At 34.4% G+C, this 26,405-nt stretch overlaps 4 protein-coding genes across 12 annotated transcripts; 3 read left to right on the top strand and 1 right to left on the bottom strand.

Moving 5' to 3' along the window:
* Positions 1–543: 543 nt before the first annotated feature.
* On the bottom strand, positions 544–13,803 carry LOC111309029 (pre-mRNA-processing protein 40A-like). Of its 9 annotated transcripts, XM_089747376.1 has the most exons (29): positions 13,682–13,803; positions 12,993–13,187; positions 11,362–11,427; positions 10,921–11,250; positions 10,634–10,834; positions 10,404–10,480; positions 9,863–9,932; positions 7,598–7,650; positions 7,457–7,514; positions 7,016–7,365; positions 6,894–6,927; positions 6,670–6,765; positions 6,516–6,584; positions 6,346–6,423; positions 5,939–6,025; positions 5,812–5,846; positions 5,576–5,681; positions 4,522–4,602; positions 4,352–4,444; positions 4,197–4,250; positions 3,993–4,109; positions 3,801–3,899; positions 3,066–3,113; positions 2,876–2,968; positions 2,428–2,535; positions 2,221–2,285; positions 1,698–1,800; positions 948–1,232; positions 544–862 (listed from the first exon to the last, which is right to left on the bottom strand). In XM_089747376.1, the coding sequence occupies exons 3-29, from the start codon at positions 11,398–11,400 to the stop codon at positions 728–730; spliced, it is 2,964 nt and encodes a 987-aa protein (XP_089603502.1). In that variant the 5' UTR covers positions 11,401–11,427; positions 12,993–13,187; positions 13,682–13,803; the 3' UTR covers positions 544–727. The 9 variants fall into 9 exon arrangements, 8 of the variants coding, with proteins under 8 accessions (XP_089603502.1, XP_022763536.2, XP_089603494.1 ...); XM_022907801.2 differs by lacking the exon at positions 12,993–13,187; XM_089747368.1 differs by lacking the exon at positions 12,993–13,187 and having other exon boundaries at positions 2,419–2,535.
* Positions 13,804–14,457: 654 nt separating this feature from the next.
* Positions 14,458–18,236, top strand: EGY3 (ethylene-dependent gravitropism-deficient and yellow-green-like 3). Its single transcript, XM_022906646.2, has 6 exons — positions 14,458–15,285; positions 15,735–15,932; positions 16,053–16,277; positions 16,592–16,830; positions 17,245–17,399; positions 17,739–18,236. Exons 1-6 carry the CDS (start codon positions 14,632–14,634, stop codon positions 18,092–18,094), a joined length of 1,827 nt encoding a protein of 608 aa, XP_022762381.2. The 5' UTR covers positions 14,458–14,631; the 3' UTR covers positions 18,095–18,236.
* A 2,058-nt stretch (positions 18,237–20,294) lies between these two features.
* On the top strand, positions 20,295–22,176 carry LOC111309030 (F-box protein SKIP22-like). Its single transcript, XM_022907803.2, has one exon. The coding sequence runs from the start codon at positions 20,432–20,434 to the stop codon at positions 21,920–21,922; it is 1,491 nt and encodes a 496-aa protein (XP_022763538.2). The 5' UTR covers positions 20,295–20,431; the 3' UTR covers positions 21,923–22,176.
* Positions 22,177–23,169: 993 nt separating this feature from the next.
* LOC111309031 (ATP phosphoribosyltransferase regulatory subunit) lies at positions 23,170–25,706 on the top strand. Its single transcript, XM_022907804.2, has 4 exons — positions 23,170–23,454; positions 23,538–23,753; positions 23,902–23,967; positions 25,191–25,706. The coding sequence occupies exons 1-4, from the start codon at positions 23,299–23,301 to the stop codon at positions 25,344–25,346; spliced, it is 594 nt and encodes a 197-aa protein (XP_022763539.1). The 5' UTR covers positions 23,170–23,298; the 3' UTR covers positions 25,347–25,706.
* Positions 25,707–26,405: the final 699 nt, after the last annotated feature.

A 26,405-nucleotide genomic window follows, 5' to 3' on the forward strand; every position in this document is an offset into this window, starting at 1 on the left:
AACGAAAAGCATTCAGATTATGTTGATAACGAAAAATTTAAGATGGAACCAAAACTGAAGCCCCAATTTGAAGGTTAGCAGCACTTAGTAACCATAAAGGACTTCAGAAGCACACACCATTTTTTTATCATTAATTGGCAAAGAAAATGAAGAATCAATAGATAATCTCAACATTACCGTTGATAATTTAGGTTGCATGATAATCCCAATAACACAACTCCTGCTTGAAAGATCTCCTAACTGGATTGTAACAATATCAAGTTACCCGCATGCAAATTTTCATTGCTTGCAAGGCAAAACAAAGAAAATATCTAAAACCTAAAAACCATTGCTTACTTCCCTGTCCTACAAATGCAATAAATGAACAGATCATTTCATCTTCAAAAACTGCCAGTTTTTGTCACAACATACCCATAATAATCTTTTTAACTCTTCCATGGTCATCACTTGAACAAGAAAATTCCCAGTAGTTGGTGTCAATATTATAAATAATTATTCTCAAAAAGAAAACCTTTTAAGAGTTTATGAGAAACAAAGAGCAAGTTCCCTGAAAATGAAATCACTATATGATGGAAATTGTAATCAATAAACCAGAAATAAAAGATGATACTAACACAATATCACCCATATCAAAATCAAGTAGGTACACTAAAAGCAGGCTACCTTCCATTGTTGATACATTAAACATTATGACAAAAAGGAACTAGAAATTTGTAGGATAATATAACTACCGACTTTCCCTCTCACCAAATTCCCCATCTTCAAGCTCCTCAGGGTCAACATTTCTATGTGAACCATTCCGATGGTCTCCCTTTGGTCTTTTATGCCTGTTTTCACTATCTGATTCAGGTGTAGATGCATGCTGCAGCAGTAATGATCATTAATCAAGTGATGTGAACACACAATTGCAACCATTTCAAACATATAAATGGAAATAAATATCATACCTTTTTTGATTTTTTGCGATCACTACTATGCCCGTGGGAATTCTTAGCCCGGTCTTTTTCACTTTCCTTCAAATTATCCACAGAACTTTGATGCCGCTTTCGATGTTTCTTACCATCACCTTTTCCTGATCTTTTATTTTCACTGTCATCATGAATTTCACCCACATCAACATGTACTTCAGAAGGCCTCTCCCTCAAGTGTTCATCTTTTTCTCTTTCATGCCCTCTCTCTTTGTCCCTTCCATGCTTTGTCTTCCTCCCCTCTCTCTCTTTTTCCTTCTTTGCCTGCAAAAAGAAAAAAAAACAATTTTCCCTTGTTTAAATGCTTCTAAACAGCAACCCCAGACTGGACAGTCAGATAGATGGGTCCATTCAGTTCATCTACACACATAACCAAAGACCGTCCAGACCCTTGGAAACAGGATAAAGAAGCACCCTCAAAAACAAGTATAATGTATTTGGGGCAACAAGTATATGGTAAATGATTGATGCAGTTTTCCAATCATTTTCTGGTAACAAACATCAAGAAGGAAGTTCATATGCAACATTTTCTGTGCAGAAACAGTTACTTTGGAGTGTAGCACTACCCTCAAGCACATCCAAAGAATGACAAGCCACAATTTTGTGGTTAAACTGAAATTCAAAAGAAAATCAAATGCATAGATTAACCTTATTTCAAAATAAGAACTTGATGCTTATGTTCGAAGTCCAGAAATGATATGCAAATATGTAATAAAATTGATCTAATACCTTGTCTTCCTTCCATCTTCGCTCCTTCTCTTTTGCCCCTTCTTTCAACAGTGTTATGTATTCATCAAATATCCCCTTGTAAAAGTCTTCATCCCCAATGGAACTACATACGGGCATTCAACAACTAAGCTTCATTAAAGTGACAACTATGTACAATGATTTAAGGAAAATTTGGAAATTAGACACAAAACATAAAGTAAAGATAATTTTAAATCATTATTTCTCCAGTCATTCAATTTTTACAAAATCAGGTCACAACTATAAAAAGTAGCAGGGAGGGACAAATAACCAAAGTTCCCAACAATCACTGGTCCCTATTAGTATCTGGGAGACCAACACAGAACCGTAAGCCTTTCCAAATTTAATGAAACCTTTGTTAACCTTCAGAAAAGGACTCTTGTAGGAAATACTAGGACAAAAAAGATTCTGACCATATGATGAACAATTATTATTTACCAAAACATTTGCAGCATAGTAAATGTTTAAACTAAAATTATCACAATCCAATCCAACCAACAAGTACCTGAACTCCTGATTACTTTCAAAAAGATGTTTGCAGTCCTCCCATGTGGAAGATAAAGTAATTTCCTGCAACAGGTTAAACAATAGATTGAATAAGAAGAAATTTCCAGACTATGTAACTATTCAGCAAAAATGCTAAGATCAGCTAGATGGAATAAAAATATATTTAACTATTCTACCAAAAATTTTAAGGACATGCCTGCCTCACCTTTGTAGAATGCAGGAAATCAAAGAAGTCATCAAAAAGACGTTTACGCTTCTTAGCTTCTTTCTCCTCCTTCTCCCAGACCCTTTCAAGCAATTCCTCAAAAACTAGCTGCAAATATGAAGATAGTCAATTCAATTAAACACTTAGATGGTTATCCTTGGCATTAACATCAATTGATGTCATATAATATTGAACAACTTAATGCCATGGTTCGGACAATGAATCCTTGAACCCATGTGCTCTTTGCCCTATGTTGTAGATTACAAGTAACTGGACTGTCAAACACTTGGACGCACACCCACAACCCACTCTGTACACAAGTCCGAGCAACATAGATGTTCATTAAACGGTAAAAAGTTCTAGGAGCAGCCCAAACTTCCAACAGCATGCCCTTACAAACCAAACTTGTATTCAAACAAAACGAGAACTATTAAGAACACGTATATACCTTCAAGTTAACATCTGATATAGGTGGAGAGCTAATATTCTCTGCAATAGCAGCCCTCAAGTCTTCGAGTGTCCAAGTTGATGCCAAAGAGATCTGAAAAATACCAGAATATTAGACAAAAAAAAAATTCTTAAAAAAAATTCTTAAGGGCATGTTAAGGAAAGAACACAGTGGAATGCCATTGCCATACCTTTCTCAACTTCACTGCATCCTTTACTCGAACTTTATCATCATGATACTGTATATTAAAAATAAGTAGACAAGTTATTATGACCACCATTCATTTACTCAATAAAAGTAACCATGATTTCTAAGACAATCACAAAAACAATTATTAGGTACTAGTAACAGTTTCTTCCATGAAAGCCTCATCCCTGCATGTCTTATTGTCTTTGACGAGAACAGTAACTGAACTTAAGCACCGAATCCACATTACAGATGCCGAAAAGAAATAAAGGTAAAAATGTAAAGAACAATGTGACTAGTAAGCAACGGGATTATTTCTGATCCCTTAGAATAGATGTTTGAAGTTTTCACTTTATTTTACGTGTTTCAACACTTTCCATTATTTGAAATTTGTTGTATCTTAAGATCCCTGGTCCAGAATTTTCATAATAACCCATATGAGGAATTTTGAAACAGAAATTAGGGATGCAGTTTCTGAGGATATTTTTAAATATTTTACTTGAAATAAAAAAAAATTTTCGAACTAAATTTCAGACTTTCACTTTCACATCAAATTCTGCTCTACAACACCACATAAAACATGGTGAAGGTAAAATAACATACACATATGAACAAAAAATTATTCTTACCCAGGTCTTCAGTCTGGAAAAGTCCAAAGAAAACCAATGATTTACTACATATTTTAGTAACTCCAGTGTAGAATACAGAAAATAACCACAGTACAAAGCTAAAGATTAACCTGTTTCTGAAGCTCCTCAGCTACATCTTCAAACAAATCTTTTGGAGTTGAACCTGCGGTGTTGGATGCAACTGCCACAAAGGGCGCTGAATCTTTAACCTGACAACAAAATCCATGAACACATCAGAAAGCAAGATAATAATACCTACCTTGTCTTTTCTTGCCATAACCAAATTAAACTGGCTTGCTAACCATCATGCAATAATCACGCCAGTGAGTTTTGGCAGTAAAAGTGCCTGCAGCAACATGTCCTTCCATCAACTTGCGGAACTCATCACGATTTTTACGCTCTGCCTTTCTCAGTTCTTCCTGTTTTGATGAAAAAAACCAGATCATACCATAATCTCCAAAATGCAAATAACAATAGCAATCACCAAAATATGTAATTTAAGTCACCTTTTGTATCTTCCTCTGCTCCTCTTCTTCCTTCTCTAAATCCCGTGTATATTCCTACAAAAACCTCTAAAAATTAGACTCAAAATGCACATAAAAATTGCAAAAAGTTACAAATTAGAAAAAAAATATATTGACAGTCAAATAAAGGGTAGTACCTGAAATATTTCCAAGCGGTCAATTTTTTCAAGACGTGAGCATCTTTCATTAGTCTCTAAGCGGTCCTGAACTTTTCGCCATTGGCTATTTGCCTATAAAGTAATAGTAATACCTACATAAGGTCCACTATAAACCATAAATGCAAAACTTGAAACCTGATAAAAAGTACCTTAATGAAGTCGCAAGATTCCAAAAATTGCCTGTACTCCATTATATTCTGCTTGTGCTGCTCCTGTGCCTTCACCCGTTCCTAGCCAATAGACAAATTCAAGAAAATGAAATCATGACCAAAACTTGTAAACCACAGTCCCAAAATTGTTAAACGGCCTATTTTCCAGCATGTACAATGAGGATATTTAATCAAATAAGCTCACAATATCTGGAGATATAATGATGGTTTTAGCATCATATTTCCTACACGTGCAGAATTTATAGATGATAATGCACTTGCAAAAGATCACACAACCTTTTGCATATTAAATTAACTGGCAATCCTAAACAGTGGATTGTAATGATGGAGAAGAAACAAATATAGTTACACAACTTGGCTAGGGTTTACTAAGATGTTTAGAAGTACAAGCACTTTCGCTTTTCCTAGGTTTTCTCATTCTACAAAAAAGACCAACAAAGTATAAATTAGGGGATCATAGGGTAAAACAATGAGCAATAGTATAGGGCTTGAGTACAGGACAGAACAATCTAAAATTGATATTTGGCTTCCACTTCGAAAGAGACAAACAAACATGCAGAATTAATAGATGATAATGCACTTGAAAAGGATGACATAATCTTTTGCATACTAAATTAATCAGCAATCCTAAAAAGTGGATTGTAATGATGGAGAAGAAACGAATATAGTTATTCAACTTGGCTAGGGTTGACTAACCTCATAAAAATTTATTTCATGATTACTAAGATGTTTAGACATACAAGCATTTTTCACTTTTCCTAGGTTCTACAGAAAAGACCAACAAGTATAAATTAGGGGATCATAGAGTGAAACAATGAGCAGGAGTATAGGGCTTGAGTACAGGATAGAACAAAATAAAAGTGATATCTGGCTTCCAGTTCGAAGGAGACAAACAAACATGTAATGCATCCAATGCATCCATGTGAGCACAAATATTCAAGATATTAGTATAAACACAAAGTAATTGTTTTGGCAGATAAAAGGAGGTTGTGGTGGGCATGTATTTATACATTCTAGAGGAGCCAAAATGTACCTTTTGCCGGAGTTCATCAACATAATTCTCAAAAAGATCCTTCCTGTCTTTGTCCCGTTCCACAGCTTTATACTTCTCATCATCTTCAAACATAGTAACTGCTTTGCTGAATGATAGTGAAAATATTCAATTGTTAAAGACCACCTATCATGTAATGCCTATGCTATACCAAACTTTGGTATAAGATCCAAACCAGAACAATTATCAATGTTATGTAGGGAATAAGGAAAGCAAACCTCCATCTTGTGGATGATGTCAGCTCCAAGCACTCCTGCACAAGATCCACAATTATCACAAGAAAGTAAGAAAAACATTGAATCTAGAATAGAGATTACAGAATCTCTAGAGCAGCAAATGACTCACTTCTAACATTTTTCTATATTCTTCCCGTGCTTTTTTCTGTTTAATTCTCCTTTCCTCAGCCTCCTGTTTTTTCTTTTGACCCAAAAACTGAAAAATGGAAAAAATATTATGCTAACAATAAACAACACCTAATGAAAATGTAATGAACAACATAAATTGTCACTTACACAATTTGAAACCAACCAAGCTACATGCACACTGAATAGGGTTCAACTAAAAGTGGCAACAATGCAAGGATCTACCTCATTAAAAGCTCGTTTCCACTCTCCAAGTGTTCTCAAAGCACCATATCTTTTGTCGTTTATTGTTACTCTCATAAATTGTCACTTACACAATTTGAAACCAACCAAGCTACATGCACACTGAATAAGGGTTCAACTAAAAGTGAAAACCATGCAAGGATCTACCTCATTAAAAGCTTGTTTCCGCTCTCCAAGTGTTCTCAAAGCACCATATCTTTTGTCATTTATTATTAATCTCATTGCCTATCATAATCAATTAAAATATCAGATATTTGCAGAAATGTGAGAAATACATTAAACTATATTGACATAATTCAAACTACCTATTGAATTACCTGATCCCATGACCAGTCAGAACCAACATTTGCAGACTCCAAAAGTGCTTTAAATGCATCCTTAGCCTCCTAGAAGAGAAAATTATTTAGAAAAGTAATAGGAATCAAGAATTGGAAAAGGAACATTAGCTAAGGGATATGGAAATTCGGCTACATGCTTGCTGGCATAAATCAAAGGCTCTTGATCAATTGCTTTCTCTTCCAATACATTGTTAATTTTCTCACTCACTACCACATCTTTTACAGTTTCCTGAGAAACAGAAAACACTTATCATCTTGCCAGTTAAGCATATGCAGAAGTTATTGCTAGACAGAAAGATAAATAAATCCATCACATATATCTTAATTTTGTGTTGAAACTCCTTCAGCAGAACTAACCATATCCAAAGAAGAAACTTTGCTGATATTATTCCTGCAAAATTAAAGAGCAGAAAAGTATTCAAAGATTGAAAATGGAATGCTACAATAACATCACTTAAAACCAGTTATGATAACAATACATTGGTGCTGTAACAGTATCAACCACAGTGATAGAAACTTCAGAACTTTCTGAAACAGCAGCAGATGATGCAATAGTCTCTGCAGCCGTCTGAACCACATGTACATTGGTCACTGTTGAAGAAGCTCCAACAGGTAAATCTGATCCAGAAACCACCACAGGTTGGATATTACTAGTAGCAAGAACTGGTGCCACTGGAACTGGACTCGAGGAAGCTTCTTGAATTGTTGTAGATGGTGTATCAGCACCAGATGATGCTTTAATCACATGAGGTGAAGGAGCTGGAATATTAGAAAAAACTTCCAACTTTTTTCCTTTAGCAGGTGCCATTTCTACTTGTTCACGAGCCAACTTAAATATTATAACACCAAAAAGAGAAGGTAAGGAACCATGATAAGATATCAAAGGAATAATATGTTAACAGGTTGCAATGGGAGGAAACCTTCAGCTCCTCGGGCATTGACCATGTTGATTGATTTGTAACCTTGTTGTGGTAATACCTGCAGATGTTCATAAAAAGGATCTGATCATAAAATACCAACAAATTTACAGAAGCTTAAAAGAAATTATTCAAATTACACACTTTCTTCCATCAGGACTTGTAAATTCTTTCCAATTAGTTGATGCATCTGCCCTCTGTCATGCAGATAAGAGGCAAATAAGTAGACACTCGACTTTGTTGGGGAGAAAATCCACCCAAATCTATTGAAAAGAAGGAAAAAAAAAAGGTACACAAAAACAAAGAAGGAAGAAGAATCTGAGAGGAGGTGTCCCATTCCAGGACAGAACTCCGTCAAAAAGCAAACAAAATTATTTAACAATCCATATATGTTTAACACTTTGTTAAAGACAATATTAGAAATTTTGCAAAGGTGAAAATAAGAAACAAGATTTTACTATCACTACCCTTCACAAGTTTTATGCATAATGAACCACCGATTGACAGTATTAAGTAGGAAAACATACAAGTAAAAGAAGTTCCAACAATAACCAAAAGCACGCATCATAAGTCATAAGCAATATTAATCTACAAGACAAAAATGAAAGACACAAATAACCAAAAGGAAGGCCACTCTGTTTCTTTCCCCTTCCCATCTCCCTGGCCACCTTCCTCACTTTTTTTTTTTTTGGGATTCTGTGGCAAATTTTAAGAGACAATTCTTATCTATAAATATAAATAATGTATCTATATATACAATAGTTGCAGAAGGTAACAACTAAAACACAAAAGTCAAAAGGAATGGGAGGAATAACTTAAAAGATAGGAGAATGAAACACCATTAAAGACTCTAACCAGACCAAATTACTAAAGAATGAAGCAGCAAAAGAAAAACAGAAGTTGCATGAAACTAGCATTGCCAATTGCACCCAAAACTGGCTAACAAGTGAAAACCGTCCAAGCTCAATGATCCTCATCTTAGCCAAATGGAGTGAAACTAACTTCCACCCAAATTATTTTGTTCAAAAAATAAAAAATAAAAAAAAAGAAGCAAAAGATGAGTATCCCCTTCAGAAGCATAACTATAGGTATGATAACTAATGCACCTCATTTCTAACCTTTTAATTTTAAAATTTTTAAGAATTGAGATAAAAATGTTAATTTATCAGGCCATGCATGTTCCTTGGATTTTACAACCCTTCACAACACAAAAAGATGGCATCACAAACTCAGGAGCGAAGGGCATTGCAGATTTTAGAGTCGAAAATGGCAAACAACACCCACCAAAATATTAACAAAAGAAATCCCGCAATAGAATGAAAACAATCTACAAAAGAACTTGAATGACAGAATTACTAACATTCATGATAAAAAGTAGGTAGAGCAAGCAGCAAAGACCCACAGCATATCCTACCTCTCAATAGAGTATCACAGCAAGTACCTGTAAGCATCTTTAAAACTATGGAAGTCACACAAGACATGTAAAGATATGACAATAAATGAGCTTTAAAGAATATGCCATTTGACTTATACAACTTAACATGCATTGATAACAGTAAAATATAAATAATAAAATACCTTTTTAAGTACTCACCCAAAATAGAATGCCTTGGAAGTGGAAAGTGATAATAAGTAAGATCACACATAAGAAATATATGACAATACACAAGCATCACAGTGAATTACAATCATATAATTCAAAATCATTCTTGGGGAAATCTCGAGCAAGTTGACCGACTAAAGTGGCACTCGTGCAGAGATTAACTTTTGTTGCTGACTCATCAGGATGTACTGGTCAAACTTATAAGAGCATTGACCATGAATTCTCTTTTCTCATGACAAAATGGCAGAGTAACTAATTACTATGCATAATTGTAGAAAGAGGAGTGAGAAGAGAGTGAGCCTTTCAACAAATCACAAATCAAACAAAATAAAACCCTTATATTCTTAAAAGATCAACCATAAAATAAACAAAGTAAAAAAAAAATCAAATAAACTACATGCATACAGGTAATGACATGAAGGAGAAAATGCTCCATGGAAGCTTTATTTTCCTCCATTAAAAGTTATAGACCTGAAAGAGAACTTCTTTGGAAATCAATTACCCCAAACAACACAAAGTTTTTACAGTCCATTCTACTAGTTTCCTAAAAAACAGTGAAACTGGCTGAAGAGCCATAAATCATAAGTACCTGCTTGGAATTGATTTCAACCTTTAGAAGCAAGCTAATGATATATGTTTTCTATGTTAAGCCAAGATTTATTTTCTTATCATGCAAAGTACATGCCCAATATGGCTGCTACCTATAAAGCACAAAGGGCAATGCATCCAACACAGTTTAATAGTATAAGTAAGAAGCCAAAGACTGAAAATAATAGAAGAAAAACAGTATCATTAGTATAACTAACCTCAATAGGTGTCATCAATTCCAATGGCTTCTCCCAACTAGATTGCTGTGTCTTCTTATTGTAATAATATCTGCATAAGACATAATGGATCCATGGTTAAATAAATACAAGAATAAAGCATGCAAAGTCTCTCATAGATGACATCTAACTGCCACATTTATAGCGATGGCAGTGAAGGATATAAAGTAAGAAAATGCATTGGTATAATTCTATGATGAACATTGTAGCATGTTAACAGAAACATCAAGGGATTTTTAAGTTGTATTAATTGGCCCAAGACATAAGAAGAAACCTGTTCTCCGAAACTATATTATTAATGGACATTCAACATTCTCCAAACTCCATTACAAACAACACAAACGAGGAAAACAAGTATTTCAGCAATCATGTCAAATAAGATGGCAGGACACATTATTCCCACTATATTCTGACAAAGCAATCCTTTCAAATATACCATGAAGAGACATCTTTACTACTGAAACCAAAATTCCAGCCTTAAACGCCTATCTATCAGCAGCCCACACCTATGAGTATTATGTACCTTCTTCCATTTGCAGAAGTATGCTCTATCCAATCTGTTGGAGCCTCTTCAGTGGGCATCGGCTCAATGATAGGTGCCTAAAATTTGTAAAATTGCAAACTCAATGTGATACTTGAACCAATAGCATAACGTAAAAAGGTCAACAATAAAATAGCATAAGAAATATAGGAAATCAAACAGTGTTTTCTGGAGATGTGTAGGAAAAGGTGGAGGCAGATGAATGTCCTTACTGGTATGGTAGCTATGGAACTGGAAACAGATGGTTGTTCCCCAATTTGCTGCACAGATATAACAGAAGAAGTACTCTGGCCCACATGGATACCCACCTGGCATCCAACAGGAACACACGGTGCCTGCAATTGTGCCATGGGTTGATATTGAGCCATGGCATTATGAGACACCGGCACCTGACCGTAAGAAGATGGTGCAAACTGCAAAGATGCAAATATAGAAAATCAAGGTATGAAGATCTTCAAACAATTGTAGCACTAAGCTTAATACGTTCTTAATCACTTACAGTATATGATGAAGAAAGGTTCGATGCTGGGACCCCAGACACGTAATTATTTGGAGTTTGAGTATAAGGTTGAGGCAGTGATGCCCCTGGACTGACATGCCGATTTGGTTGAGCAGTTGGCAATGAAACTGCCAGTGGCGCAGGTGGAATATGGCCTGGTTGGCCTGGTCTTGCTGGTAACTGCTGCATTACTTGAGGAAATTGGGGTTGCAGAGTTTGAGGAGGAAACCCGGCATTCATCACAATAACTCCTCTGGCAACAGGTTGAAACTGTTGAGGAGCCACTGGAACAAACTGTTCTGATTGCTGTGCTGGAACAACAGGTCGGAACTGCATAATATATATACATCCACACATAAATATAAATGGAAAATAGTTTAGGTAGATCATGTTGAATAATATGACATAAACATTAGGAAGAACTAAAAGAAAAGTTATTACCTGACCGGGCATAGGAGGAGGAAAATTTTGAGGATCCATGCAGCCAATGATAGGAGGCAGATGAGGCTGATTCAGGAAAAAGTTGAAGCAATTAGCACTCCATTTGTAGCATGGCCACTTACCCACTATACATGATGGATATGGGTTGCATGGTGTAGTCCCTTGATGAGATTAAGCATGAAACTAGAAATTCCAAAACATTAAACATAACTGAAAAACTAACTCAGAGAAAACTGAAGAAATATAAACAATATGATTAACCTAATTTTTGCTATGGAATGGTGCTTGACTATACTGGTCTAATATGAATATAGTAAATTTTCCAGCCATAAATATTCAAGAATTCATACCTGAATTGGGAAGGAAAGAAACAAACCAGGTTAATTCATTGATAGGGAAACATATTGCTATTTAAGTATTGTGCAAATATTTTCCACCCAAACTAAGACAAATATGTGAAACTCATTAATGCAAAAGACTGTACTGTCCTTTGCGCAAAATAATGGATAAAAACTCCTGTAAACTTTCATGATAAAACCACCAATCCTATAAATTAAAACAAAAAAAATGACAATAGGAAATAGGAACGTACTGTATCCCAGTTAAGAAAAATAAAACTAGGCATCAGTTCTCTTGGGAAGATATTTTATAAATGATAGATAAGACTATTCAAGGCCCTGACCTGAGCCAAGAGTGCCAGATACATGCCTAAAACATTAAGTTAAGTAACTAAATCATATTTGATGTACTAAGTTTTTTATATTGAAATTTCATGTATAATGCATGATACTCAAAAGTTAAATAAATAGAAAAGAATAAAAGAACTTGCAAGCATTATACACCTTCAAGGACTATTGAAGGAAATAAATGTTATTTCTTAATCACATGCATGCCAATCTCTATTAGGAAAAACATTATTTCAATCACACACTACCTGTACACCTGAAAATTAAGGGTTATTGCCATCTCAGCAATCTGGAGAGCCTAAAAAACACTCAAAACTAACAACCAACATTATCAAGGTGGAAGCCCCCATGATTACAGGCTGGAATAAGTTTCTTCTGTTTTTCTCTTTTAGCAGCAGATGGGGAAGAACAAAAACCATGCATTGTTAAAAAGATTTTACAAAGAAAGAAATTGAGAAACTTCATCGTGATAGGCAAATATAATTGAGTGACTCCTACAAGTTCAACAAAGTCCAATGACAAACATGAAGAAGAGTAAATATCAATCTTGACATGATGAAAACTTAAAACAACAAAATGAAGGCTTCACCATGCACTTAAGATGCGAAGCACATAGTTTTTTGTTTTCCCCTTTAGCCAGCTGTTGAATAAGATAACATTTCCATCATAAATCTAATGATGATGCAATTGGATAATCTATACAAGCTCGATAGTTTAATCCCAAGGTTTGATTAGTTTTTGACAGTTTTACTAGCATATCTTTCACATTCTTACTAGCAGTTAAAGAGAGCTAACAGATTTACCCCAAGGTGATTGTGACTCTGAAAGCCCTGAATACTGGTTTTTTAAAAGAATACTCAGTATATTAACAAAAGGAAGTCTTGGTAAACATATGAAAACCCTTAAATTGCACTTCAATCTAGTAAAGGTAATTAAACATTGTACCTTTTCTCATGCAATTGAGACAATAAGTGGCTGCATCACATTCAGTTGAAAGATAAATCTAAAACGCACAAAAATTACACAGTTGTCCATCTTGTACATGCACGTTTCAGAAATTCTAACATTCCTTTTCATCTTTTTTCTTGGCAGCTACTAAAATTTATCACGAGCCTAATTAGCTGAACAAAACCGCAAAGCCTTGCCAAAAATACCAAAAACCAGACACATATAATTAACACCAAAGACTATCCCTAACACCAAAAAAAAAAAAGAAAACCATAATTTCCAAAAGTGGGCATCCATTAATTCTATAAATAAAACTAAAAATAAAAATCTTAAAAATATTTGCAAAGAAATAGTCATACATGCATATGACTCAGTTAGCTACACGCACCCAAATAAAAACAATGTAAAAAACAATGAAAGATCAATTTTTGAGTCATTCGGTAGAGCATTGAAACAATCACCAGAATAAATGCACTCAATTAGGTTTGACCCAAAAACTCCATCAAAACAAAAACCCAAAATTCCCCATTACCCAAAAATCAAAATCATTGCAAATCAAACCACAAAAAATAAATAAATAAAAAACAACATTTGTAGGCCTAATAATTAAACCAAATTAACAAATCACATCTATCAAATTACAGTCGGAAAATTGAAGTGGGCAGCTAAAACCCCCAAAAAAATACCTTTTAGCATTGGGGAGTGATGTAGAGAGCCGGAATAGAGATAAAGAAGTGTAGAACTACAGAGTATTTGAAAGAGGCGGTGAGGTTAAACCGCTCATTTTTTGGTTTTTTTTTCCCTAGATGAAATCGAAAAGAAGGGAAAATATCCAAAATATAGACGTTGGGATTTAGCTGTGCGTTTGTAATAGTAACCGACTTATTTATTCAGCCCGCATTACTAAAACACTTTTATGTTAAATTTTCATGAGTTTGACCCTTTGACTATGGACCAAACGAAATTCACGCGTTTTTTCTTTTTTTATTCCTGATGTGAAACGGAAAAGAAAATAAAAAAAAGAAAATCCAATTGGTTTGGTAAAAAAATCTAAATATAGGCGTTGCGGATTTTGCGTTGCGTTTACAATTGTAACCGGTCTTTTTTCCGCCCAATTACTAAAACAGCCCGTTTCTCTAATTGACCATTTGACTGGGTCAAATTAGCTGTTTTAGACTAAATGCGAAAATTTTAAGTATCATTGTCCGCGCTAGCTTGAAATACAAAAATATTAAATGTCACAGCTTATATCAATTTATAATATATTTTCCGTTTTCATTTCATTCAATCTCACAATTTTATTTTAAAAAATTCAAAATTAACTGTAATATATAGTCGATGTTGAATTCGTCACCCTTCCTGACCATCACTCTGGATTTTTTTTTTCCTTTTTGGCCAATAATAAGTCACGGAATTGGATAAACTGAAATAATAAAGAAGGCTCCATTACAATTGAAGTCCTACTCTCGCTCAGCTCATCCACCACCACACAAAAACTCCTTCATCTGTCTCCATTTGCTTGAACCACTCCACCTGTTAAACTTCTCTAACTTTCTAGACATGTCTCTCTCCCTTTCTTATTATTCTCTTCCCCATGTTTTCCTTTAGACTTGCACTCCAGCATTAACTTCTTTAAATGGCTACTTTCTTCTTCACTTCGCACTTTTCCTTGTCTTCATGCAATCTCTATACCCAGCACAATAAGAAACTTAAGAATAAGAATGTTGGCTCAAGTACTTTATCTACCATTGTCTCATCCTTTGATGACATGAAATCACTGAAGAATAAAACTAATCTCTCCTTTTATGTATATTCCAGTTGCAATCCAAGAAAGGCCCTTGATTTATCAGTTAAAGATCAATATCTTCCATTATCAAGAAGGTTAAAGCCTCTCAAGTCCTCTGTTAATGATGAGCAAGAAAGTGTACCTACTTCGTCTTCAGTTGCAGTAGCATCCGACAAACTAAGCAATGAAATTGACACTGAAAAGAGTTTTCAAGAAACTGAATTGAGTAAAACAAATGAAGAAACTGAGGAGAAAGAAAACCAGCAAGAAATGGATTGGAAGACAGATGAGGAGTTTAAGAAGTTCATGGGCAACCCTTCTATTGAGGCTGCAATAAAGCTTGAGAAGAAGAGAGCCGATAGGAAGCTCAAGGAACTTGATGGGGAGAACAGTGATAATCCAATTGTGGGGTTTTTCAATAAACTGGTGCGTGATAACTTGACTAGGGAGAGGGAAAGGTTGGAACAAGCAGAGGAGACCTTCAAGGCTCTTGATCTTAATAAGGTGATTTTTTTTTTCTTTAATACTATTAGGATTTTCAAATTTTCTTTGAAATGTTCTATTATGTGCTTCTGTTAAAATAAAGTTTATCGACTTTGATCATTGTTAGAATGGAATTAAGAAATAAGTACATTTTGCCTTGTTGAACAAAATTTGTGGGTACATATTGATAGATGTTCTTTATTTGTATGTTTTTGGCTCTAACCAGCTTGTTTCAACTTCCCCGGCAAGGGTTTCCGATCTTGTTATAATGATTTATTGTCTATACTCTCGAAGATTGTTGAGATGCATCTAATTTTTTCGTAATCATATGCATTAAATATACTTCATAACTTGTTTGTGTTTTTTCTATTAGTTAAGAATTAGTTCATTTTTCTGTAAGCATTAATTGTATTAGAGCATGCCAAAGAGCATTGAAGGCTTTTTTTGTTGTGTTGATGTTGGCATGACAGTTAAAGAGCTGTTTTGGGTTTGATACATTTTTTGCAACTGATGTCCGAAGATTTGGAGATGGGGGGATTTTCATTGGGAATTTGAGAAGACCCATTGAAGATGTCATTCCTCTACTGGAGAAAAAACTATCTGATGCTGCAGGCAGGGAAGTTGTCTTATGGTTCATGGAGGAAAAAACGAATGACATTATAAAACAGGTAACTCAACATGAGCTGATACTTAATTTTGCCACCCATGGTAGCATTTATGCTTTCAGAATAAAAAGGTGAATATGTTTTGCTTATCAGAGCCTAATTTAGTTGTTCTTGTACTTCAAGGCATGTGTGGTGCAACCTAAATCAGAAATAGATCTACAATTTGAGTCTACCACGCTGAGCACTCCTTGGGGATATGTTAGTGCAATAGCCTTATGTGTTGCAACTTTTGGGACCATTGCTCTGATGAGTGGATTCTTCCTGAAACCTGGAGCTACATTTGATGACTATCTAGCTGATGTCGTGCCTCTTTTTGGTGGCTTTGTCTCCATTTTGGGAGTTTCTGAGGTATGCCATAACTTATGTATGAAACTTCATATATAATATGTATCTTATCTGATGTCTGAACCTAATTTTCAGGTCCATAATTTGTTATTTTCGTTAACCATTTTTCATTTTGGCTCAAATAATAATGGTTGTGTTCTTGTGTTTGTTCAAAGGCTGTGCATTAATCTTCTTAAGCTAAAAGGAGAGATTCACGGCAAGGCATTATAAGCAGAACTTGCATGTTTTATATTTACAATAGTTTCCTTTGCTCTTGCTAAGTTGCTATGCACACAGCCACACAGTTATTTAAGGCTGTATTTTTTTGTGTTTGGCAGATAGCAACAAGGGTGATGGCAGCTCGCTATGGTGTTAAACTCAGCCCCTCTTTTCTTGTTCCATCTAATTGGACAGGCTGTTTGGGGGTGATGAATAATTATGAATCACTGCTTCCAAATGGGAAGGCTCTTTTTGATATTCCAGTGGCACGTACGGCGAGTGCTTATTTGACATCACTGGTGCTTGCAGTTGCTGCTTTTGTAGCTGATGGCAGCTTTAATGGTGGTGATAATGCATTGTAAGTTTTCGACTGTGACAATGTTTACAAACACTAGTTGCCTTTTGTTTGAGGGAAAAATTAAAAAGAAGGAAAATGCAATGCTTGCTAGGTTAACCTCTTCATAGTAACATTAGGGAAAATGTATATGCAAATATTATATAGATTCTATTATAGTAGAAAATACATCAAAGTAGTGGCAACAAGGTGTACAATCCTTTAAATCAGGCAAGTGACTATAGTCTTAGTGAGAATATACACTGACCTTCTGGAAATTATCCCTTTTTTTATTTAGTTAACAGTTTGGAAATTTCATCAATGCCTCCTGAAGGTTGTTCTAATATGGACCATTGTCAGCCTAATTAATAAATTCCATAATCAGATGAGAATAATCCAGTTTGGTATGTGCTTATAAAATTCGCTCCCTTTTTCCAGGTTTATAAGGCCTCAGTTCTTCTACAACAATCCGTTGCTTTCTTTTATCCAATTTGTTATTGGACCATATGCAGATGACCTTGGGAATGTATTACCATATGCTGTAGAAGGGGTTGGAGTTCCAGTCGATCCCCTTGCTTTTGCTGGACTTTTGGGTAAGTTTCTTTGCTTTGTTGATTGATGACGTTAATTACCATGATTGCAGGATAACACAAATTGGTTGTCTATTAGGATTCATAAAGGATGACTTATTATTTCAAGGGCACGAAAAATAATCTAGTTTCACTTTCATCAATTCCTAAAGCTACTAAAGAGCACAAAGTGATAAGGAACTTCCATTTACAGAGCATTTTGCAAAAATAAAAAGACATCATTCTCGCTTCCTCTCTTTCTTTTTTACCGTAAAGATGCTATCAAGACTTTATTGGAGGCAGCATTTATGCAGCCAAACATTGAAACTTTTATAAGTTATTTACCAAGTCATTCTTCTTCAGGAATGGTGGTGACTTCTTTGAACTTGTTGCCCTGTGGGAGACTTGAAGGTGGCCGCATTGCTCAAGCAATGTTTGGAAGAAATACTGCTACTTTGTTGTCGTTTGCCACATCACTTCTCCTCGGCATTGGTGGCCTGAGTGGAAGTGTCCTCTGTTTGGTTTGGGGATTATTCGCAACCTTCTTTCGTGGTGGAGAAGAAATGCCTGCAAAAGATGAGATCACCCCATTGGGAGATAACAGGTTTGCTTGGGGTGTTGTTCTAGGTCTCATCTGTTTTCTTACTCTTTTCCCTAACGGAGGAGGTACATTCTCCAGCCCATTCTTCAGTGATCCATTTTTCAGGGGCGATCTCTAAATAATAGGTCACTTGTAAATTGTATACATTTTATCTACACCTTTCAGTAGGATGATGATCATACTGTTTACAATTATCCTGTAAAATTTGTTTTCATTGAATGAAAAAAATAAATACATTCAAGCAAAATAGAAGGTAAAGAATAGAGTTCAGTTCTTCTATTATGGAATCTAGAGCTTAGACCATTCGGCCCTTAATTTTAAGTAGCTAATGTTTTATGAGTAGGATGCCTGTAGAATGATGCATTTTCTTTCCAAACTCAGATGTCAACAAGGTAAATGACTTGTTTTATTCTTCTTATATTGATTAGAGTGAGAGGAGAGGAACTGAGTTTCCTTCATTTGGATGGATGGTGTGAAGAGATTCTCATCGTTTTCACCATGCCATCACATTGTTTGGGAACCAAATCCTCTAACACATAAACCTATTACATTCGCATGCCAGTGATTGACAGTTCTTTGCATGTTTGAAGTTTGCATAATTTCCCACGAATTTTTGAAACGACTGGTAGTGAAGGAAAGTAATAAATAATATCCTTCTTCGAGTCCTCCAGGAAATATAGCGAGGTGAGCTATCGGAGGAGCATTGTTTCATTATTTTGTTTAGTTGGATGCCGGAGTATTCCATTTGAGAATGAAATAACCGAACAAAGCTCATCACAGAGTGCATGCTGCATGGCGATAGGGATAATAGCACTTAAACCAAAGTAGTGGGTTTGACACCAAGAAGAAACTGGGCACAGCCACACAGACACTACATTTTGTTTAGCAAAGAGTGATAAATGAACCGCCAAGGACAATTTGTAACACTGGTATGTCAACTAATGCTTCAATTTATGGCCGATGGAAAGAGATTTTCATCCGTTAATGATCAGTGAAAAACGATGGGAGTTTTGTTTTGTAGAGAAATCTTGTAACTTGGCAGCAATATTGTTTAGAAAAAGATGGTGTTAATTGATTGATGTTCATAAAAGCATTAATTTTATAATAAAATTTTACTAAAATTTTCTTTAAAATGCTAATTATGCAATTGAGTTTCTTTTTATTTACTTAAAATTATTATAAATTTATTTTAAATATGAAGATTCAAAATCTAGCATTTTATCAATATGAATTTTTTTATTCAAAAAACAAGGTTTAAATTTTTTATTTAAATAAAAAATATACTAATCATTTTATTATTTGATTAAAAATCCATTAACTAATTTGGATTAACCTTGCTACCTTTTGTTAAAATTAAAAAATAATATAATTTTAAGTGATGGTAAATAAATATGAAAATAACATAAGAATATTTAATGTAACATAAATAGAAAAGAAAGATATAGTAGAATTTTATGTGTGGGTGATTTTTTTTTTAATTTGTGTCTTAGAAAAAAATAATTTATGAAAAAAGTGAGTAAGTCTTATTTGAGGTAAAAAAGGTGGATAGTTAATTTTTTGTTTAAGTGAAAATAACAAATATCTTTAATTTTGTATTCATTAGATTTTTTTTTTTCTTCGTTCTTCAACTGATTTAGTGTTACTTACACATCGATAAAAGGTTTTATAATAGTACAGATAATTAACAACAAAGCTTGAACTTTATCATAATTCCACAAGGTTTTGATTTGTTATGGTTTTTTTTTTTTTTTTTTTTCTAATTTAAATGAATGAAAATAATGAATCACAAAATATAAACAAGCAAAAATATAAAGTGAGTTATTAAAAAAATAAAGTATGAAAATATGAGATTTTTTAACATTTTGAAATTGAACTTTTGATAAACAAAAAATAAAAAGAGAAAACTATGGCTACCAATAAAAATGATTTAATTTATACAAATAAAAATATTAAATCAAATAAAAAAAAGAAAAAGGCCATATAAATGTAGTAAAAATTTGTCTAATTGTATGATATCATCAATTCTAGTCTAGATGTCATTATTTTTTTTTATGGATTTAATGAAAATTTTAAAAATTCATTTTTTATAGTTAAATTCCTTTTAATTTCACAAATAAATTTCAAAGGTATAACATATATATTTTTAATTATTTTTAATGTTTTTAATTTCTCTTTTTATAATGCTTTTTAATAAATGTTCAAAGACACTTTTAGCATTGCCCCTAGAAAATCACTGAATTAGGAAATATAAAAAAATATATAATTTAGTAAAAATCCACTATATGGGAAAAATAAAAAGGTCAAAAAAAAAAGAGATTTTTTTTTTAATCCTTCAAGCATAGTATATGGTCACAAACTTGCACCCCAAACTTTCTTAACAGCCAAGACAGTTGATTCCTTTCCTCTTTAAGGTCGTTGGTGTTTGAGCAAAATATATAATTTCGAGTATAAGAAGATGAAACTGAGACTGAGAAATTACGAATCAAAAGAAACGCTAAGAATCCAAGTTCCATCTACCTATACGTTTCTCCAACTCCGGGAAACCCTCTTCCTGTCTCTCCCTCTCCCTCATCCTACTCCATCTTCTCTCCGTTTTTCTCTCAACGCCAAGGACCTCCTCCACGCGCCATCCCCTCAGGCTTCTCTCCAATCCCTCGGTGTCGCCCCGGGTGACCTTATCTATTTCTCTCTTAATCCTTTCGCTTTTTCTTCATTTTCTTTTAATCAAGATCCTCAAACAGTTACCCTAATTGAAGAGCCGAATCAGATGCCAGAATCCAGCGCCAATCAAGAGACCCCAGTTCAAGAATTGCCTCAATTTCAAGAACCCATGGCGAAAGAGTCCGAAGTTTCTCAAGAAACCAAAGAAACCGGTGGACCAGAATCTATGGATACCGATGCCTTCGCAGTTAGCGAAAGGTTCTCTGAGCCCTATTTCTTGAGGAAGGTTTTAGGGGAAGAGCTGGGTGATAATGGAAGCATTCACAAGCTCTTGGCGATTGCAGTCCACGCGGTTTTCTTGGATTCGGGTTTTGTGGGGTTTGATCCCGTTTCAAGGCTGCAAATTGATAATTTTCATTTGCCAGATGAGTGGTCTTGTCCTGTCTCAATTTGTTATTCACTGCCTGAACTTTTGAGGGATGATGATAATTCTGGTTCTAATCTGACTGATTATGTTGTTTTAAAGTTTCAAACTTTGGGCCATTTTTGTCAAGTTTATGGATCTTTGATTGGTTCAGGGATATATAAATTGTCTCTGGATGAATATAGGTTTGCGCCAACCTTGGATTTAGTGTGGGCAAATAATTTTGAGAATGGTGATAAGAAGGATACTACGAACGCTACTAAAGATGGGTCTTTCAATTCGTATCCTGAAAATGAAGTTTTTGAGTTTTGGAAGATTGTGAAGGATGGGCTTGCATTGCCATTGTTGATAGATATCTCTCGTAGGAATGATTTGTTTCTTCCGGCTTGTTTGATGCGTCTCCCAACTGAGTTAAAGCTTAAGATTCTGGAGTCGTTGCCTGGTGCTGATGTTGCAAGAATGGGATGTGTTTGCTCAGAGATGCGATATCTGGCTTCCAATAATGATCTGTGGAAGCAGAAATTTGAAGAAGAGTTTGCAGATTGGCCAGGAGGAATGCGAATGGGGAATTGGAAAAAGATGTTTCATTCAATTTGGGAGAGTAGGAAAAAGCAAAATCAGGCAATTACCAGGTGGCTAGGGTTTCCTCGTGTTGATAGACCATTTTACTTTCCAATCAGGAGAGATCCTAATCCATTTGGAGTTCATCCTTTTGTAGTTGGTGGTGATTATGACTTCATGCCAGCATTTGCTCCTCCTGTTTTTTTACCACCTTTTTTCCCACATCAGTGTCCTCGACATCGAGGGCGACGAAATTTTGGACCTAATTGTAATCTTGGAGAAGGGCATAATAATGCATAGTTGCTGGTGATTGCATCACTTGATCCTGGTTGAGAATTTTTTTTTTAGGTATATCTTTAAAAGATCATGTCTCTGTATGTATGAACAAGTCTTTTGCAAGAAGTGAAGAAGCAAAATGAGAATTTGCAGTTTCTTCAGTTGGTTTTGATGCTTGTAACTTGTAAGTGCCGTGGTTGATTTTCCAACTTCTTTGTTTGATGATGTCCATGGCCTTCTAGTTTTTCTAATAAAATGGACGGTTATGCTCTTGTAAATTTGTATGTACAAAATTGGTTTAGCACTCTAACTGGTAGCTGGGTATTTAAACTTGGGTCTTTCTTTTTCTTGTTATTACAGGGAACTTGCCAGTTGCCAACAGTTGAAAACATGCATACCTACTATATATTATCTTCATGCTAATAAAGCTTTCCTGTCTGATCCTAATCCCATAGGAAGCTACTCTGTTTAGCTGTTGCCCATCTCACCATGTCTTCATAACCAAATTTTTGTCTAACACAATGGTTAAGTGAAAGTTTTGGAATTAATCATACACCTTTATATTTGTATTTGAATATAAGTGCAGATTCAGTTCTAAGTATTATAGGTACGGTACTAAGAATGTGTATAATCTTTGTTCATCTCATAGCATTGTATTTAGTATTTGGCAAAAATATTCGCATATACGGATCATATAAATCAAAATAAGACATGCAACTTTTCTACAGAAAAAGAAAAGAGAACATTACTACAACTAACATAATTTTAAACATCTTTTGGGTTTAAGAGTTGAAAAGAACAAGGAATGACCCATCAAAGATATGATTATCCTTTTATTAAGTGCTACAGTTTCTTAGATTTGTTATTAAACAGTGTTTTGTCAATTCCAATTCGGTTGATTCAATTAAATCCAATCAAAGTGATTAATCAAAATAATTGAAATTGATTTAAATTCATTGGTTAATTGATTCTAATTATTTAAGAAATATATAATTTATAGTATTACTTAAAATTATTTGATATGCTATATAATTTTAAAATAGTATAAATAATGTTGATTTATGTTATATTTAAAGTTAAATAATGGTATCAAATCTATTGGATAATCAATTTTGAAAATAGATAATTGACTTAACTAATCAAATAAACATTTATTTTTAATTGATTAATCAAACTAAAATTAATATATTTTAATCAATATCCATTAAATCGGTTATGTTCTAAAAAAAAAGATAATGTACTAAACTTTCTCTAAATAAATGGAGTAATAAAAAAAACTCTCAGAACAACGCAACGCATATTACTGCACTTTTCCTTTTCTACCAACTACCGCTTATTCATATTTCCAAAAAACCAAAAAAAAAAAAAAAAAAACTACCGCTTATTCATGTCTGACCGCCATGTCTGTCATCGTCACACTGTCACGTCCCTTTCTCACTAACATCCCCTACAGAAAACCGCCGTCTCACTTTTTCAGGAACCCCCAAATCCACCTCCTCAAATCCCATTCCTTTCAGCCCCTTCTTGCTTCCAGAAGAATCCCCAATTTCCCTCAGGTCTCTTCAATTTGCACTTTTTTTTGTTCAATTACGATTTCTTTGCTTCTTTATTTAAAACCGAGCTTTTTAATTTTATTCAGGGGACTGACGATCTTGTGGATGGCCCGCGTAGTTGGAGCCGTTCGATGACTCCGGAGTTCGATGATGATCAAGAAGTAGATGAGGATGAAGAGGAAGAGGAAGATAGGAGTTTGGATCTGTTAGTTAGATTTGTTCAAAACGTATTTAGAAAGATATCTAAACGAGCAAGGAAAGCCGTACGAGCTGTTTTGCCTGTCTCCATCCCTAGTAATCTGGTACCCTTGAATTTACATGTTCTTTTGTTTTTTCCCTCTTTAAAAAAAAAAAAGTAATGTCATTTTGAATTTTCCATATATAATTATAATAAGATTAATTCTGCAGCGACCTCTAGTTGAATTCATTACTTGTTTTGCGTTAATGTAGGTGGGATTCTCCGTTAATGGAGTCCTGATACTGGCATTTTTGTGGGTTTTAAAGGCATTTCTTGAGGTAATTCATCATTTTATAATCAGCCGTTGTTTATTATTTTTTTATGTAGTTTTATACAACAAGAAAAAACAGTTTGAGAAGCATTTAGGAGTGTTATTGATCTTTCTAATTCGTTTCCAATCACATTCAACTTCAGTTCATAGCTAAGTTGATCTTCAGTTCAATAGTATATTAACTATCTGTAACACTGTATATCTAACAAGATTAAAGCGGTTTAAAAAGTAAATCTATAATAAGTCTGAGTTTGCCAATGTTAGAGAAAGCTAATTATTACTTGAAGGGGCTGAATGGTTCAATGGACTGGAATGAAATATTGTTCAACTGATTGTTCGGAATTGACATTGGTTGGTGGAAATATTTGGCTCTTCGAGCAGGGAATTCAATATGCTTGCTCAAGGTTTGGTGTCCAAACTTTTGTAGCGAATTTTTTCTTCTGTTGTCTCCCTTTTGTTCTGGGTTGGTCTGGTTGTTGGTACTTTTGACATCAACTTGGTCATGGTTTGGCTTTCTTGCTTGTGTATAGAAGGATGTATTGTTAACCAATAAGCAATTTTCAATGTGGGAACCTAAATATTGATTGGGGATGGTGGGTGGGCAGATATGGCTCTCTGACAGCTTTTAGGTAATTTTAGTAATCAAGACTAAGAAAGGACCTTTATGCATGGAACTGTGATCTTGGCCAGAAACTGAGAAGCAAATGCATATGGTTTAATTTTTTTAGAAATCTTCAAGGTAGGATTCTGCTTTTCTTTTCAATTGATAAAGTAAAGCTAGTTAGAAGACCAAGTGTTGTACTGCATATTTCTGTAGGACCAATGCTGGTTAATATCCTTGAGCAGGGCACTCTGTCTTGGAGGGGAAGTCAACTCCTTATCAATTGTGGTTATTTACCTTAAGTTGAATTCATTGAGAATTGATAGAAGTTTCCTGGGGATATGGTTTTGAAAACTTATCAAGCCATGCTTTTAGGTCTTGTGTGTGCATGAATTATTTAATAAATAAACTAAGTAAATGTGCATATGCTTCGTTAACTATTTAAAATATACAATTATTGGCATGTCTTTGTTAACGTTTTTAAAGTAGTGCATATAGAGCTTGAGATTTGAGAGCATATTCTCTTGTTCACTGTAAATTTTTTTTTTTTTTAACTTGAGAGTTTTACAAACTGATTGTTTCATGATTCTGCCACTCATTTTCTTTTAACATGTTTTGATTGAAAATAGGTGGTTTGCACTCTTGGAAGTGTTGTGTTTGTAAGCATCTTACTCATACGTGGGATTTGGACTGGGGTAACTTACATGCAAGAAAGCCGTGAACAAAGGATCAATGAACCTGTTGATGACCAGCGTGCGTGGACTGGTGCACAGCCTGCCACTTGATTTGCAACCTTAAAGTAAGGAGACTGGAGAAAAAGTCTCAATATAATTTACACACAACTGCATTCTTAAAGAAATGCCTCCTGCAGCCAGAGAAGCTGAGAAGATGGCCGCTGATTGTTGTCTTTCAGCCAACCATTTTATTTGATTTCAGAGTAATTTATGAACACAAGTATTGCTAAGATGTCAAGGAGTAGTTAGTTGTGATGCAAGCTGCAAATTTGATAGATTGTTATGTTAAAATCACCAAAAATAAGAAGCAAAAGAGAAAAGCTTTATTCGTGTGGATGAATGAAACTCCTTATTTCTTGATTCATATGGTATACAAGCAATAAGGTGTGAATTTTCCCTTTTTTTTGCTAATACTAATGATCCCTTAGCCATGTATATGATCCTTAGGTCAGTATGAGGATGTATGCAGTGTTCTCCACATGTTTTGAGAAAATTTGTAATGGAGAAAATGGTGATATGATGATTTTTCTTCCTTTTGCAAAAATTTTGTAATTGAATTTCTTAAGAGCCTTTATTTTTCAAAAACATATACTATCTAACATATCTGCAATTGTTCAGCAGCTAATGAGAGCATTGATTCTTATTAGCTCTGATAATTTGTATATCTGTATATTTTTATTTCATGTTTAAAATATAAAAATTATTAGTTAAATTTTAAACAGTTCATTTTCCTGTTTTTTTAAACATATTTTTTGTTTTTATAAAATTTATAAAAGAAATTTTAAATTTTAAACTATATCAATTTTTTTTTTTAACTTTTACATCATAATATTATCTGCGTTTAAAATCACCAAATCTCACCCTGCCGACCAGATTTGCGTTGTTTTAGCTGAAAAAAATTACAGGTTCGGAAGTTCAAACAACGTTACGCAAACAAGGCCTTTAATCGGCCCAATTAGGAGCACGTTGCAACAACCCGATTGTCCAGCCAGTACTCCGGGCGGCAAAATTTTAAAACTTGAAAAATTGAAAAAGCCAACTAACCGTGGTTAAAACGGTAGTTCGTAAAGGTCCAATCAGATTCCGCCACATAACATTTCGGGCCTTCCT

This window comes from Durio zibethinus, chromosome 2 (assembly GCF_047325235.1).
Source record: "Durio zibethinus cultivar Kanyao isolate XHJ-2024 chromosome 2, ASM4732523v1, whole genome shotgun sequence".
Lineage (NCBI taxonomy): Eukaryota > Viridiplantae > Streptophyta > Magnoliopsida > Malvales > Malvaceae > Durio > Durio zibethinus.